The 14,642-nt window shown below is 59.8% G+C and overlaps 1 protein-coding gene across 2 annotated transcripts in view; it reads right to left on the minus strand.

Annotated features, from left to right (window-relative positions):
• Nucleotides 1-9,553, minus strand: part of OSBP2 (oxysterol binding protein 2) — a 33,376-nt gene extending 23,823 nt beyond the window's left edge. For both annotated transcript variants that reach the window (XM_079941743.1, XM_079941742.1), the window contains exon 1: nucleotides 9,370-9,553. In XM_079941743.1, coding sequence (XP_079797869.1) covers nucleotides 9,370-9,378 — 9 coding nt within the window. In that variant the 5' untranslated portion in view covers nucleotides 9,379-9,553. The remainder of the gene's footprint in view (nucleotides 1-9,369) is intronic.
• Between the last annotated feature and the right edge of the window lie 5,089 nt (nucleotides 9,554-14,642).

A 14,642-nucleotide genomic window follows, 5' to 3' on the forward strand; every position in this document is an offset into this window, starting at 1 on the left:
CGCGAACAGAGGCAGGTGCCGGTCTGGCCCCGCCGCCCTGGAATGCTGAGCTGGGCTGTGCGCTGTGTGCTCGCTAAGCTGGATTAGGCCTGGGGCCCGGCGATGGGCGGGTGACTGGGGGTGGCTCCCAGGGGCCCAGGAAGGGCCTGGCTGACCCTGGCCCTGAACACGGTCACACTTCCCCTGAGGCCCCGCCACAACTCTCAGAGCTCACACGCCGCCCTGACCAGGAGCAGAGCCACAGGCCACCCCAAAGCCCCCGACTCAGACACACTGGGCCAGCATCCAGGCCCCTCACGGCATCACCTCACTGCCTACTCTGGGGCAGGCCCATAACCTCCTGGACCTCAGTATTCTCGTGAACAGAGGGCTGAACCCCAGGACTCCTGCAGAGTCCCCGATTCTGTGACCCACTGGGTGATCGTCCTCTGGACGGGAACTGGGTTCCAGTCTCCCAGGCCTGCCCCTTCCTCCCACCCCCATGGCTGTCGAGAGTGTCCCTGAGATGAAGAGGTGCAGGGTCCTGTGGGCAATGCGATTCTACCTCTGTGGGGAAGGCAGGGGGCCTGTTGACACGCCCAAAGCAGAGTGAGAACCAAAAGCCCAGAAAGGAAATGGCGGCACCTCCCCCATGCCCCTGCACGGAGGCACCCACCGGGGACTCTCCCTTCCCAGAAGCCGGGCCCGTGAAGGGGGCTATGAGGGCTGTCTGCCCGGGGAAGCGTGTCGGGGCCCAATGGGAGTGGCTACCAGTCACCCCGACAGGTGTCGCACAGGACAGATGCAGAGTGTCTGAGCCGGAAACCTTGCCCAGCTGTGCCCAGGAGGAAGGAGGACGAACGCTAATCGCTTTTGCTGTTCCTAATCCTAATCCCGACCACAACCTTGCTGCTCCTCAAATGCGGGCGGGCGAGCAGGGCATGTGGGCAGTGGCCTGGGTCTCCTGCCCACCCTGTGTATGGCCTGAGGAGCCTCTCAAGCTCTAGGAGAGTCTGCAGAGCCGGGACCCCGCTCGGGCCCAGCCTTCAGTGGCCACGTGGAAACCATCAGTCTCCTGCACGGTCACTGCCGTCCTAGCCGGGCCATGAGGAGGGTGCCGGAGAGTCGCTGGATGTCGGGTGGGCAGCCCTCGGAGCCACAGAGGAGGTGGGGACAAGGGCCAAATGCCTGGTGGTTCCAGGCTGGGCGGGTGCCCTGGGCCGACAGGGCCAGCTCGGTGACTGTCCCCAGCTGTCTGCACACAGCAGGTTCTGATAACCCTGCTTGCAGGGAGGAAGGGAGAAAGGGCCACGTTTCCACCTGCAGCCAGCCAGGACCTGCCCTGGGGCTGACAGCCACATGACTGGCCTGCCGTGGCTCTCAGGCGCAGGGCTGCCAGGTCAGTGGGTGGCCAGGGCCGAGGCTGCCCCACCATCTACCCCACCACATCGATCCTCACATGGCCAGGTCACTAGGACCCACCTCTCAATGGTCTGTAGTAATAATAAAGGTGGCGAACAGAAGAAAAACGTGCAGAATCACGGGTTCCCTGAGCCCCTCTGCATGGCCAGCAGCTCACACTAGGGACACATCAGGGTCAACACAGTCTCTCCTTCCCCTCCCACTGAGGAGCAACAGGCTGGCCTCAGCACATTACCTCCCGAAGGTGGGAAAGGGCTGAGATTCAGGCTGGGACTGTCTGGCTTGGAGGCAGCCATGCTGGATGAAACACAGCCATCTCATGCTCCAAGACCAAGAGCGGGTCCCCCAGGAGCTGCGATGGGGGTGCCAGGCTCTCCCGGGGGTCCATCTGGCTCAGTCTCAGCCACGCCGCCATGCTCCGTATCCACCACCCTCCCGGCCCCTGGAGGCTGGGCAGCTCCCAGGGCTGGGCCCCCTTCTCACGTGGCCCTCGGCTCGGGTTGCCCCGCATACAGGGGCCGGCCCCTCTCGGACACGGAGGGGATGGTCACGGCTTCTTCTTAATGTGACTCACTCACAGCACTGGGGAGTCAGCTTCTCACTTCAGTTCAAACTTTAAAATAGCCCTTTCCACATTCAAAATAGTTTACCCCTCGTGCACAGGAACCAGCACCATCTGGCTGCCAGTTTGCCAACTGATTTTAGACCGTCCTGGAATCTATTTTTACTCATCTCCCCAAGCCTGAAGTGAGCAAGCTGTCAGGGGCAGAACAGAGGTCAGCTGGACAGCAACCTGCCCACGGGCCCCGGAAGGACGAGGAGGGCGGCTCTGGGGCCTCTCACCACCACTCTGCTTGGGTGGGTGCGAGGAGCCCCTCATGATCTCCAAACAGGGCTCAGTGAAGCCTCAGAGCATTTCCAGCGGTAAACAGCCCCTTCTGATCTGGTCCGTTTCTATGATGCCACAAATCCAAGGTCCTGGCCAAGTGCCCTGAGTTGCTGCCTCTGCGTCTATGTACCCCCCACCTCCCCCACATATCCTCACCTGCGCCCCTGTTCCCACTCCCACCGGCCGCCTCCCCCAGCCCCCAGTGCCTCTGCTCCCCCCTCATCATGCTCTCACAGCTCCTCCAACTGGAGCTGAAGCCCCCTCCCTCCAGGCCCAGCTGTCCTGGGCATGCGTCCTCCGCCACTTCCCCATGCCCCTGCCGTCAGGATCTGCGCCCCATCCCACCCGGCCAGCTCTATTGCGGGCACCAGGGTGTGTCCCTCGTGGGCCACTACCTTCCTTGGTAAAAGCATGCCGGGTCCATCCCACTGGGCCCTTGGAGGGGGGCCTGGTGGGCACCACCCTCTGTTGGCCAGCACACACCCCCTGGCTTTCTGCACCTCGACTGTCTTTGGTCTTTTGTGGGGCTCGCCTACCATCCAGCTCTGCTTGCCCACTGGCTGCCCAAAACCTATTCCTGAGGTCAAGGGCCCCCCAACTCTGAGGGGCCTCTCACAACTCAGGTGTAGGGGCCATGTCAGGAGGGGGCCTGCAGAAGCAGAAGTGGGGAGCAAGCCCCGAGGCTGCCAGCTGACGGAGGGGCTCAGCGCCTTCACGCTGGTACTGTGGCTGCCTCCGGGCCTGCCTGAGAGTCACAGAAGCGGCTCTCTCCCTGCCAGGCTCCACCGCCTGGCAGGTGGACAGACCCTATTTCCCCCACAGGGAGGGGAGCGTGCACCCTACCAGCCCAGGGCAGGCTCGCCCCAGAATGACCGTGGCACCACTGTGGGGCTCTTCTGCCCAGGGCAGGGGCCCAAGGCCAACCCACAGGGGAGCCCAGGTGTGCTGGGCCTAGTGACAGGTAACACAGCCCTGGCCTTCTGCACAGAGCCCCGCAGCCAGCAATGGGGATGGCCCAGGACCAATGGCTGTGACCCTCTGTGCTCATGTAGCCGCCGGGCCTGCCACCCTTGGGCAAAATGACCGCTCTGGGCCTCGGGGGTGGCACGTGAATAATACAAACGACAGCGATGACAAGGAAGCTGTAATGACACCAACCTCACGTGGCCGTTGTGAGAAGCAAAGTAACGGGAGGAAACTGGGGCGGGCGCCTGCTATCACACTGCCACCATCCCAGAGGCCTGCCTCCAAGCGCTCTGCTTTCCCACAAAGATAAACTTGCGGGAAAAAAGAAGAAAATGGGACTTTGTTCTTTTCACTTTATGGAAACAAATACCCAAAGCCTGAGCTGGTAACATGTATTAATTCTGCCATTCTCTACCTCAAACCTCGTGATGGAGCCAATGCTGTAACACCGCATGCGTCCTGGTTCTTGGGGAGGGAGGTGCCGCTTGCGGTCCCCACACCAGGGCCGGGGGAGCCCTGCACACGTGCAGTGCTTCGAGTCTCAGTCTCTGAACCACGGCTGATCACTGCGCTGTGAAGTTCCTTCTAAATGGCATCAAACGCAGTTACCCAGACGGTGATCCAAGCATGGACCCGCCGCACTGCCGTTGATCAGACTCACAAAATCACCCACTAGGGAATTTTGCCAGACACTAAGCAATTCACTCAGTCGCTCCCACGTTCTTTCACAACCAACTCCTCTCTCTTATTCACTCCCATATGCTGGACACTGTGCCAGGCATGGAAGCTCCAGGGCTCCCAGCATCACCAGGGAGACCGTGTCCTGTCTGCACACTGCTGCGGTAGAAAAGCCCATGAAACAACAAGGTCCTACTGTATAGCACAGGGAACTATACTCAACATCCTGGGATAAACCATAATGGAAAAGAATATAAAAAGGAATGTATACATGTGTATAACTGAGTCACTCTGCTGTACAGCAGAAATTAACACCACGTTGTAAGTCAACTATACTTCAATTAAATAAGTTATTTAAAAAAGAAAGAAAGAAAGAAAAGCCCACGAGACTCGTGGACCTGCAGACAGGGCGACAGTCAGCAGAGTGGGGCGGGGATGCGGAGCTGGGAGTGGGTTAAAGGTGGGCAGAGGAGGGGTTCCTGACCCTCCTTCCCCCGCTCAAGGGAGGGATGGGTTTATTTCCCTCCTATGAGGCACAAGGCTCTGGAGCCTGAAGACCTGGGCTCCTATCCTTAGCAGCTGCCTCAGTTTCCCCACTATAAGCGGCTGAGTGGGTCGGGGGGAGATGGTGCATGCAGAACGCCTTGCAGGCGACGTGACCATGGGTAGTTGATTCTCTCTCCTGTCCTGGCTCCCTGCTGGCCAGGGCCCCACCAGCCCCTGGCACCCAGGGCCGACCCAGCCAGGTGGACTGTGAGATGGGCCCTGGGAGTAGCCGTGGGCTTGCGGGTGGGCTTCCCAGGAGAGGTAATGTACATCTGAGGGGCGATAGGTGGGGAGGGTCTGAGAGGCTGTGGCCTCCTCAGGTTAGGTGAGTGGCCAACTCTGGCAGGGGACGGGAGGCAGACGGGGAACAGGTGGGAGAGGAGGCTGGGAGGGGCTGCTGGGCCCCCGGGGACAGTCGGGGGTCATGTGAACCCCACACCTGTTCCTCCCAGGTGGGAAGGAGATGTGTCTGCTCTCATTTCCAGGGCAGCGGGTGGTAAGGCCGTCATCCACACAGCCAGCGAGCTTCGCCCAAAGACCAGGTCCTGCCCAAGGGGCCACCACAACTGGGGAACTGTCCGCAGAGGCCCAGGAAGGGTAAAAGGGTGGGGGAGCTTTAGAGCCTGATGGCGTGGGTGCCGTCCCAGCACAACGCTTACAGGGAACCATGTGTAAAAAGCTCGGCACCCCCTGCGCACAGCAAGTGTCCACAGCTAGTGTTTTCCTTCCCTGCCTGGGAGAAATCCTCCTGACCCTTTCCGGCCCCACTCTGTGGCCACTACCTCTCCCTCTGCAGGCCCCGCCCTGCCACTGAGGGTCACTCCCCAGCCCTTCCATGGCCCTCTACACACTTGGCCTTCACCAGTGGGTGTGTGAGCTGCTGCCCTGCTTAGCTACTCCTCCCAAAGGCTGTACTGCTGAGCCCACGTGAGACTCAGCATCACAAGGAAGATCCCTGGACCATCCCTGGGACCCCTGGATCCTCAGGGGCCGGATGGGTCTGCCTGGTCCTCGCTGAGTCCCTACCTGGCAAAGGCCCAGGGCAGGATCAGTGGGAAGCCACTCAGGTCTGGGTTCAAATCCCATCAGGCAGGACTTTCCTAACTGCTTGAGCCCCAAGTTCACTATGGGGCCGCTGACCTGCTCAGCTGCTGCCCCCCGAGGCCTCCTGAAGGCCCACCAGGCACCACCCTCGCAGGCCTGCTAGAAAGAACCCTGCCAACCGAAACCACAATAGGAGGGAAGGAGGCCAGGGCTCAGTACCACGTTCCCGTGGAAAAAAAAAAAACACGTTTATGACTTGATTTCATAAAGCTCTGTTCCTGTGTCTTAGCAACCAAGCTGGGTCATTTCTCTGCAAGGCCAGGTGACCAGGGTGGCGAGGGGTAGTGACCAGCAGCTCTGCACCCTGCTCAGAGCCTGCACTTTCTCACTGACCTCGTCCAGGTGAGGAAATGGGGCTAGAATGGCTTTGTAAATGGTCACTTAGCAGGTAAGTGAGATGTGGGCCACTTAGAACTTTTACCCCTGAGATACAAGACCCACTTTGATTGAGACAGAGTGTATCGGGCACTCCCACTGGGCTACTATTGGGGCCACAGGTGAGTAAGACCTGAGCTTGACCTCAAGGGGCACAAAGCCTGGTGGGGGATCAGACGTTGAAATAATGGGCTAAACACTGCTCGGTGGGCTGGGACCACTGGGGGATCTAACCAGGAGGAACGGCTTCCTGATGGGGAACTCGGAGAGCCTCCCGGCCGTGGTGACGTCCATGTGGGGTTCTGAAGGATAAAAAGGGATCTGCCAGGCATCTGAAGGGTGGGGAAGGGGTATTCTAGAGGGTACAGTGCAGGCAACGGCAATACAGTTCAGTATTCCTGATCCAGAACCTCCCCCAGACATCCTGTTCCCTGAAACACGTACAAAAGGGGCCAGCCTCAAGGTGAGGGCCAGATGCCCCCTTGGGGAGCAGGGCCACAGGGACAGGCCTGCCTCAGTAGCCACGGTTCCTGGGATCTTGGAAACTGTCCAGAGAGCCTCCCTCCCTGCCCTGCTGGGAGTTCAGGATCTAAAGGCTAATGATAGTGATGCCTTCTCCTGAATCTGAAGGTTTAGAAATCTCCCTCTACTTCTCTCCTGAAGGCTGAACAACCCCAGACTCTTGGCCGTCTTGGGGGAAGGTGAAGAAGCAGCAGCGCATCTCCCTGTGTGGGGAAAGTGCAGCCTGCCCAGGGCCCTCCACAGGATGTGTTTGCCTGCGGGCTTTGTGTGGCCTGCCGTCCCCCATTTTCTGCTCCATTTCCATGACCCAGGCTTAATCGGAGCCCACGAGGTGGAAAACCCAGAGCCATTCACCATCCACAGGAGGGGGCTGCCCTGGCTGTGCGGCTGGTGGGAGGAGAGATTCCCTGAGTTCCCCAGTAGGGGCTCCCGTCAGTCAGGGCAGGGGGCAGGGAGGGGATGGTGGAGAGGCAGTAGGAAGCCAGTGTGGGGGAAGCAGCTTCCTCTTATTACACTGAGATCTGGGCGGATCTGAGGGATGAGGATTTGTGCCTTCTGGGGACAGCTGGGGGTGGCTTCCACCCATCCTGGGTCCCCACCTTCCCAGGAAAGACCCTGGTAGGGCTGCAGCCTAAAGGTAAAAGGCACACCAGGGACTCAGGTCCCTGAGAATGGGGGTTTGCCCCAGGTGGATGCGAGGCCACCCTCCATGTGCTGACCTCAGAGTGGAAGGGGGCCTCTGCAGCCCTTGAGGGTCTCACCCTCACCGTCACGAGGGCCATGACTCCCGCAGCGCGCTACACAGACTTGGGTTTGCGTCCAGTTTGGCCACTTAGCAGCTGGTGACCCTGGGCAGCTCAGGGAGTTCTCTGTGCCTCTGTCTCCACGTGGATATTAGCGGTACTAACGAAGCTGTGGGGAGGGCTAAGGGGTCCTGGATGGGAGTGGGCTCCCCTCGGGGCTCGGGGGTGGGAGCCACATGGATGCCTTAGTTACAGCTCCCTGGTCCAAACCCCTCCTAGTAACAGGGGTGGAGGCCAAAGCCTGGCCAGGAGTGGGGACGCTTTGCCTAGGTGGCCCCTCTGCACACAGCGGGGGTTTGGGCGTTCAGGGTCTGACAGCCTCCCAGAACTGAGCCGGCTCTTGCCAGGTGAGAAGCAGCTGTCAGGAAGGGTCCCTGGAATAAATGCAGGACTCTGCACTAGGCTGGGCTCCCAGCACCTCACTTCTGTGCCCCCACAGTGGAGATGGATGGGAGAGGCCCTCACGTCAGGTTCATGTTTGCAGGGGGCGCAGATCCCAGCCCAGGGTGCAGGCTCGTCACTTGGGTCCAGCACTCCAGGTGCCAGAACTGCTAACAGGCTTGCTAATCATCCCCAGGGGCCTGAGCTTCCCATCAAACAATTCATTACGCACTTAGGTAGCGAGCTGTTTTTATGGCTTCCTAAACACAGATGAGCCTCTGATGCCTGATAAAATACTTTCGCTAGAGACGCCAGCTGAGCAGCACATTATCTGGGAAAAACCAAAACCACTTACTCAAGACGATGCGGCTTTAGTCTCCGCATGTGGGGAGGCCATGCCAGGGAAACCGCGGGGAAGCACAAATGCATCATTATGCCTTAAATGCTCGATATCGGTGACTGTCACCGGAAGAAGGACAGTGACAGAGGCCCCTAGAGTCTGGGGGCTGTAAGGAGGCCAGAGGGTGAACACGGGAAAAGGAGAGAGAAGACCAGTGACAGGGCCAAACAGCAGGGTGGCCACAGAGCTGCAGTCCAGCAGCCTCTCTGCACGTGGGCGCCACTGCACCCCTGAACGCCATGGACAAAGTCCACACCTGCGGGCACCTGTGCGTGTTTCCCTGGAGTCTGGGAAGAGGGTATAGGGTCTTGGCCTGCAGTGGGCTCCAGCCTCCACCTTCCCACCCTGCCCTCAGGTTTCCTGGTGTTGGACAGAGAGCCTAGTCTCTGCTCTGACCCCCTGCTTTGGAGGCTGAATCCCCCAGCTGGGGCTCACCTGGGCACTGGTACTGCCCACTGTCTCTGCGGCCAGCCTGCCTGAACCGCGTTCTCTGGACCCACCTCCTCTGAGGCGGCCTCCATCTCCCCACACCTCTGTGCTCTGGCCCCCAGCTCCCACGGTGCCATCCTAGCTGGGATGTGCTCATCCTGGGGGCTGTCCTTGGGAGGAGGCTGTGGCCTCCTCTGACACATCAGACCTGTGTCCAGAGGGAGCACATGCACCTCTGGGGAACACTCATCAGGCAGAAAGAGGAAGGACCCAGAAGCTCGGTTCAGCCTTGAACTCTCTGCCACCACGGAGAGACCCTCCCGGTTCGCGGTCACAGCTGTGTGGCTCCCAGAACCCGTGGAAAGGGGGAACTCCTGGGGCTGAACCCCTCAGTCCACGTCTGTGGGTCCTCGTTCAGCTACTTACTATCAGGTTGGCACGGCTGTGGTGGCCTCAACTCGAAAGCTCTTCTGACTGAGGGACCCCCACCACACATGCAAGCCCCCCATGGTTACAGGTCCCAATCCTGCTGCATCTGGGCCACGTACTGGGGGAAAGAGCAGCAGCAGCTGTTGCTGAAAAATGCGGCAGCCGCGTCCCGACTGTGTGTGCTGAGCCGGCTGCTTAGGTCGGGCGCTCCCTTCCTCACCCAGGCCTGAAGCACCTGCGGGCTTAGCCGGATCTCACACCCAACTCCAAGCTCCACCCAACAATGAAAAGCAGTGTCCTCACCCCGTGACGACGCGTGGATGAGATGACACGGAGGATGACGAGAGCAAGAGGGAGCCCTGGCCTGTCCCTCACCCTGGCCACCCACTGGGGGACTGGGGAGCCACCTCCCCCTTGGGGCCCTGGGCCGGGCCGGCGGCACTCACATTGATCATAGCATTTGAAGTGATGCGGAAAAGGGTGGCCCGCTCGCTGACCGCCTTCAGCTTCTCGCCACTCTCACAGGGGATCCTGAGGCCGTCCAGCTCGCTCAGGGAGCGCTGCAGTGCCACGCCGTGCTTGGCCACGAGCTCATTGCACGTGCTGAGGTCGTCCAGCTTCAGGGAGAGCTTCTTGATGGTGTCGTGTAGCTCGCTCTTATCAGCTGGGGAGGCAGTCTCGTCCTCGTCGTCCCCAGAGTCATCTGTGGAGACACGCGGGGTCGCCATGGTTCTTACGGAGCAACACACACCCAGAGGCCCGGGAGGTGCCGGCTCCTGGCCAGGGCGAGATGTCTGCACAGCCCCTCTGGAGTCAGTGCGGGGGATGGAAGAGGGGACCAGCTTGAATGACAGGGCCTGGGCTGTGCTTTGCAGGGGGCACCAGCACCCCCCAAGCTGATGTGCAGGCAGGGGTGGGCTGTCCGGGTGAAGAGGTGGAGATGGCTGTGTGGAAGCGGCTCCCATCCCAGACCCCGCAGACCCTGAATGAAGCCCGGGCACTGTCGCCACGTCACAGGCCCAGCTCGGGCTGACCCATGCCTCCCCCGCCAACCTGACCTTGCTCTCCGCTGTCCGCCCACCCCCGGTCCCTGCAAACAATGAGTGCTCGTGCTTCGGGCCTTTCCCTCTGTGTCCCCACTGTATCCCCACTGTGTTCCCACTGCCTGGAACCTCCTCACCACCCCCAGCTCCTCAGAGGTCTCACCCCTGCCCAGCCCAATGCCGCCCCATCTTCAGAGCCGGCCTGAAGACCCCCCAGGCCACAGTCACAGCTCCCTCCCCGCTGCGACCGGTGACCCCCTCCCGCAGGTCTCTCCTGAGGAGCAAGGCCATGCTCACCTATGGGCGTCTCTTGTGTGGAGACACTGGCTGTGGCCTCTCAATGGCCTTGTCAGGGTAGGGACTGTACCACTCCCAGGGGACAGACAGGTGATGAAGCTCAGGTAGGTGAAGCCCTGGCCCAGGCCCCCTGGCTAGTGTGTCTGCCTCCAGAGCCACCCTCTTCACGCCTGGGGGCCTCCATGAGGAGCCAGGCAGGTGCTCACGCCCCACCCCCTCCCTGTTTACTCGACCCCAGGTGCCCTCGGCACCCCTTCCTGGGAGTCTGAGGTACCTTGGAGCCTGGCCCACTGCCAGCCCAGCTTGTGTCCAAAGGGGCGCGGGGCTATGGGAGCCTCCGGGGTGCTCTGCGGCGAGTGGGGTGGTGTGGGGAGCTGGCCTGGGCCCTGCTGCTACTTCGACACTGGCCTGTGAGTACCAGAGGCTGTAATTGCTGAGCGGTGTCTGAGATGCCTTGATTTAGAAATAATTAACAACTTTTTTTTTTTTGGTGAAGGAAATCTGTAACCCAAGATAGAAATTTTTGAAAAAAGGACGCATTGTGAGAGAACAGATTTCCTCCCATGGCAGACAGGGTGCATGGGGGTGGCCACAGCTGAGACACTGCTCCGCACACGCCCTAAGCTGGAGGCAGGGCCTGGCCAGCCTCGGAGGGGTGCCTGGAGCGAGGAGGTGGCAGTGGGCAGCATCCAGGCTGGGGGCAGGGCTCGCCCACCCCATCCAGCCCAACTGCAGCCCCGAAATGACCCAGTGTCTGGAGACCACACGTGCCGGGCCAGGCCCTGGGCCACTCGCTTGACCAGTGTGAACGCCGAACCTCAGTGACCAGCAGTGCAGGCGTGAAAACGCAGCTTCTGAGACACCAAGCCACCGGTTTAGGGCCTGTTATCAAGGGGGCAGTGCTGGATCTGAACCCAGGGGGATCTGCACGGAATTGTTTCCTCTCTCTGGATCACCTTAGAAAGGCTCCAATGGCTGACGCGTATCTTGCCTTCCTGGGTGCCAGGCACTGGGCAGGGCGCTGCCTTGGTTAATGCACGTTGATGACCCAGTGAGGTAGGTTTGAGGGGGCAGACAGGTGCTTTGAAATTGCCCAGGGCCACAGGCGGGGAAATTCTGGAGCCTCCAGGCCTGTCCGGCTTCAGAGCCTAGGCTCTTAGTTACAACGCAACCTCCTCTCACTTTCCAGGTTCAACGTGTCAAACAACCAGAATGGCCACCAACCAGTCAGCACAGCTGCTGCTGGGCACTGGGAGGGGCACACGGGGGCATGCTGACTGTGGGTCAGCCTGAAAGTGACCCCCTGTGCTCTGAGAAAGAACTGACCAACCTAACTCGGAGCATCTTCCTGCGGGACGGGCAGAGGGTGGGTAATCGCACCTTAGCAAGCAGTTCTTAGGGTCCAAGTTCAGGTCCAGCTGCCAGGGACACAGGAAAGTGCTTGTTCTGCTCCCAAGTTGCTGGCTGTGTTGCTAGGGGAGGGATGGGAAGACACCTGACCAGCAAAGTCTGTTCTATGGGGATGCGCAGGCAAAGTACCTCTCAGAGGGACAGTGAGATCAGAATGGGGGGGGGGAGGGGCGAGAGGAGGAGTGACTGGATGAATGATCTTGGGTGCATCCCAGGAGGCCTGCATGGAAGCGGCAGGTCACACACGGAAGGGCAGGGTCTGGAGAAGGATGTGAGTAGTAGCACAGAGGAGCTAGCTGGAGAGGGCACAGCTAAGGAGCCTGGGCCTTCATCCCTTGGCAAAACGGAGTATGTGGGCATTTGAGCAGAGGTCCATGGATGAGAGGAGGCTGGTGACAGACTGAAGGGCAAAGCTGAACAATGAAGGGGACCCTGGCCCCCAAATGGTGAACTGTGGCCAGGCTGAGTCCCAGGTCTCAGTTCAGGGTCAGGGGTCTTTGCAAGGAGTAAATCCATGTGGGACACACAGATGAAGCTCAACATCAGAGATGCAAATGAAACCACTCAATGTGACGTTCCTCAAAGTAGCAAAAAGAATAGATGGCATTAACTCATCTTGTGCTTTCTGAAGGATGAACTGGCAGTTACCCATCTAGAGCCATGAAAAGGGCTCCTCGGCTTCCACTGCCCCCCCCCACACCCCCACCTGCCCCCCGGACGGGAGCTCTGCTGGTGGTGCATGTCGTCCAAGGAAGGAAAACACTCATACGTGCAAAGTCGCTTAGGCTGTGGTTCTCAAGCTTGTGGCCTTGGGGGTTCTCAGGCTTTTCTGACCCCACACATCTTCACTGTCCCCACTCCCACTGGGAATAAAACTCAGGCACAGTGAGCATCTGAGAGGAACAAAGTAACAATCCACATCTCAATAACACAGCAGACACTGAACTATCCATGGACTTAAAAATCCTACAGGAATTCTGCAACTATATAAATACAAGAATAGCAGCAACTGGAATCTAGGACCACATCGAAGCCACACATCCACCCACGGTGGAGCCCTGGCCTGCCTCAAAGCTCATGTGAAGGCCAGAACTCAGCACAGAGCAGCTATGTGGAGGAGCTTCCAGGCTGCCCCTGGTGTAGGAAAAATCAGGTGGTCGGAGAGCAGAGGCTTGAGCTCCGGGGCACCTCCCCAGGCGGGGGCGCTCACACGTCTGCCCCAGCCGCTGACATGAGGAGCCTGCGGTCCCTGCGCAGTGGGGAGGTGCCAGCACAGGGCCGAGGGTGGAGGAGGCAGGACTGGACAGGAGATCCCCTTCACCGGGCAGTAGGTGTGAGCAAGGGGCCGGTTAGGGGAGCCCAAAGTGCACATGGCACCTGCCCTCTGCCTGGTGAAGATCGTTTGCCATCCTCCACGCCGAATCTCAACCCCTGAGCACAAGGCCCGTCTCTCCCGCTCTCCCCGGGACACGCTGGCCTGCAGGGCCCCTCACCCACCCCCACCGAGCTCCCTGCGGTCAGTTGCCTTGCTCCACTCATGCTGGCCTCTGGCTGGCTCTGCACCAGCTGGTGAGCCCCGGGAAATGCTGCGTGAGTTGCACTCAGACCCAGCCCAGTCTCAGCAGCTCGGGAAGCAAGCTCTGGAAGAGGCAGCTTCCTACTGCTCAGCCGTGAAGGGCTGGGTGGGAAGGCGGCATCCGGCAGCAAACAGCCACAGCAATGGACGGTGGCAGCAATGGACAGTGGCAGTAGTGGCCAGGGCATACACAAGGTGCCGGCACTTCTTAAAGCACTGGACAAATAACTCACTTAATCTTTGCACCCTTAGCACCCTCATTTTACAGGTGAGAAAGCAGAGGATCAGAGCAGGACGGGTCCTACAGAGAGTAAGTGGTGGGGCTGGGGTCCCTCCCCTGGTCTCTCAGCACAGGCCACACTGAGGGGGTCACTAACAGGGGCATCTCACCCTGCCCTCTCCCTGCTAGCGTACATCATCTCACCCTCCTCCCCCACCCCTCCCGAGACTGTTAGCCTCACCAGGAAGAGGACAGAGCCAGAATGTCTGTACTGGGGGTGGCGGCGGGACTGCAGACCCTGCCACCCACACCCTCATCTCAGCGGGAGGGCTGAGGTTCAGGGCAGGAAGCATCTGGCCAAGACCACCAGCAGCCAGAGAACAGAAGCCCACATCCCTGCATGGCCAGCCTCCAAGGACAGTGACCCCAGGGAGCCAAACTGGAAGAAGGACTGGAGAGCTGGAGGGGGCAAAGGGGAGGCCCAGGCAGGGGGCAGGCGGCAGGGGCTTCTGCCCTCCCATCCTCCCAGCCGCAGCTGCCAGGGCCATCGTGCTGAACCCCTGCTTCCCCAGGCCTTGCTCTGCCTGCCTGTCTTGCGCTGCTGCTCTGGGTGTGCTTCTAACGTTCAGATCAAACCTTCACAGAAAAGCGACTCAGCAGGAGCCCAGTGAGTTGCTCCACCAGCTGCAAAGACTGTGGCTTCTGAGACCAGGAAGCGGGCCTGGCAGATGGGGAAGGTGACTCTGCTCTTCTTCCCCAGGCAACTCTGCACCAACGAGCCTGCACCTTCTAATGAGAAAGACTTCCTGGGGAACTCAGGCCTGACATTCCTCAGCCAGTGGCACCCCGAGCCTCCCTGGCTAAAGTGACAAAAGCAAACAGCAGCTCCAGACTGTGGAACATGTAAAGAACAATCAACCCAGTCTCCAAGCCAGGGGCGGGGTTCAAGGTAAGGTGCAGGCAGCTCTGGGGATGGCGGGATCACATGCAGCAAATGACCGTGGAATAAAGGGCTCAAGCCTGTTCTCAGACACAACCATTTCTAGAAAAGCACCGACTCCTGAAATACCCACTGATTTTCACCAGCTAAATGCAAGAATGAATTCTCCTTTTTGTTAGATGAGAATAAATCCATAAAACTCGGGTTACCAACGTGTTTACAAGGCAGCAGTC

Source organism: Stenella coeruleoalba (assembly GCF_951394435.1).
Source record: "Stenella coeruleoalba genome assembly, chromosome: 14".
Taxonomy (NCBI): domain Eukaryota; kingdom Metazoa; phylum Chordata; class Mammalia; order Artiodactyla; family Delphinidae; genus Stenella; species Stenella coeruleoalba.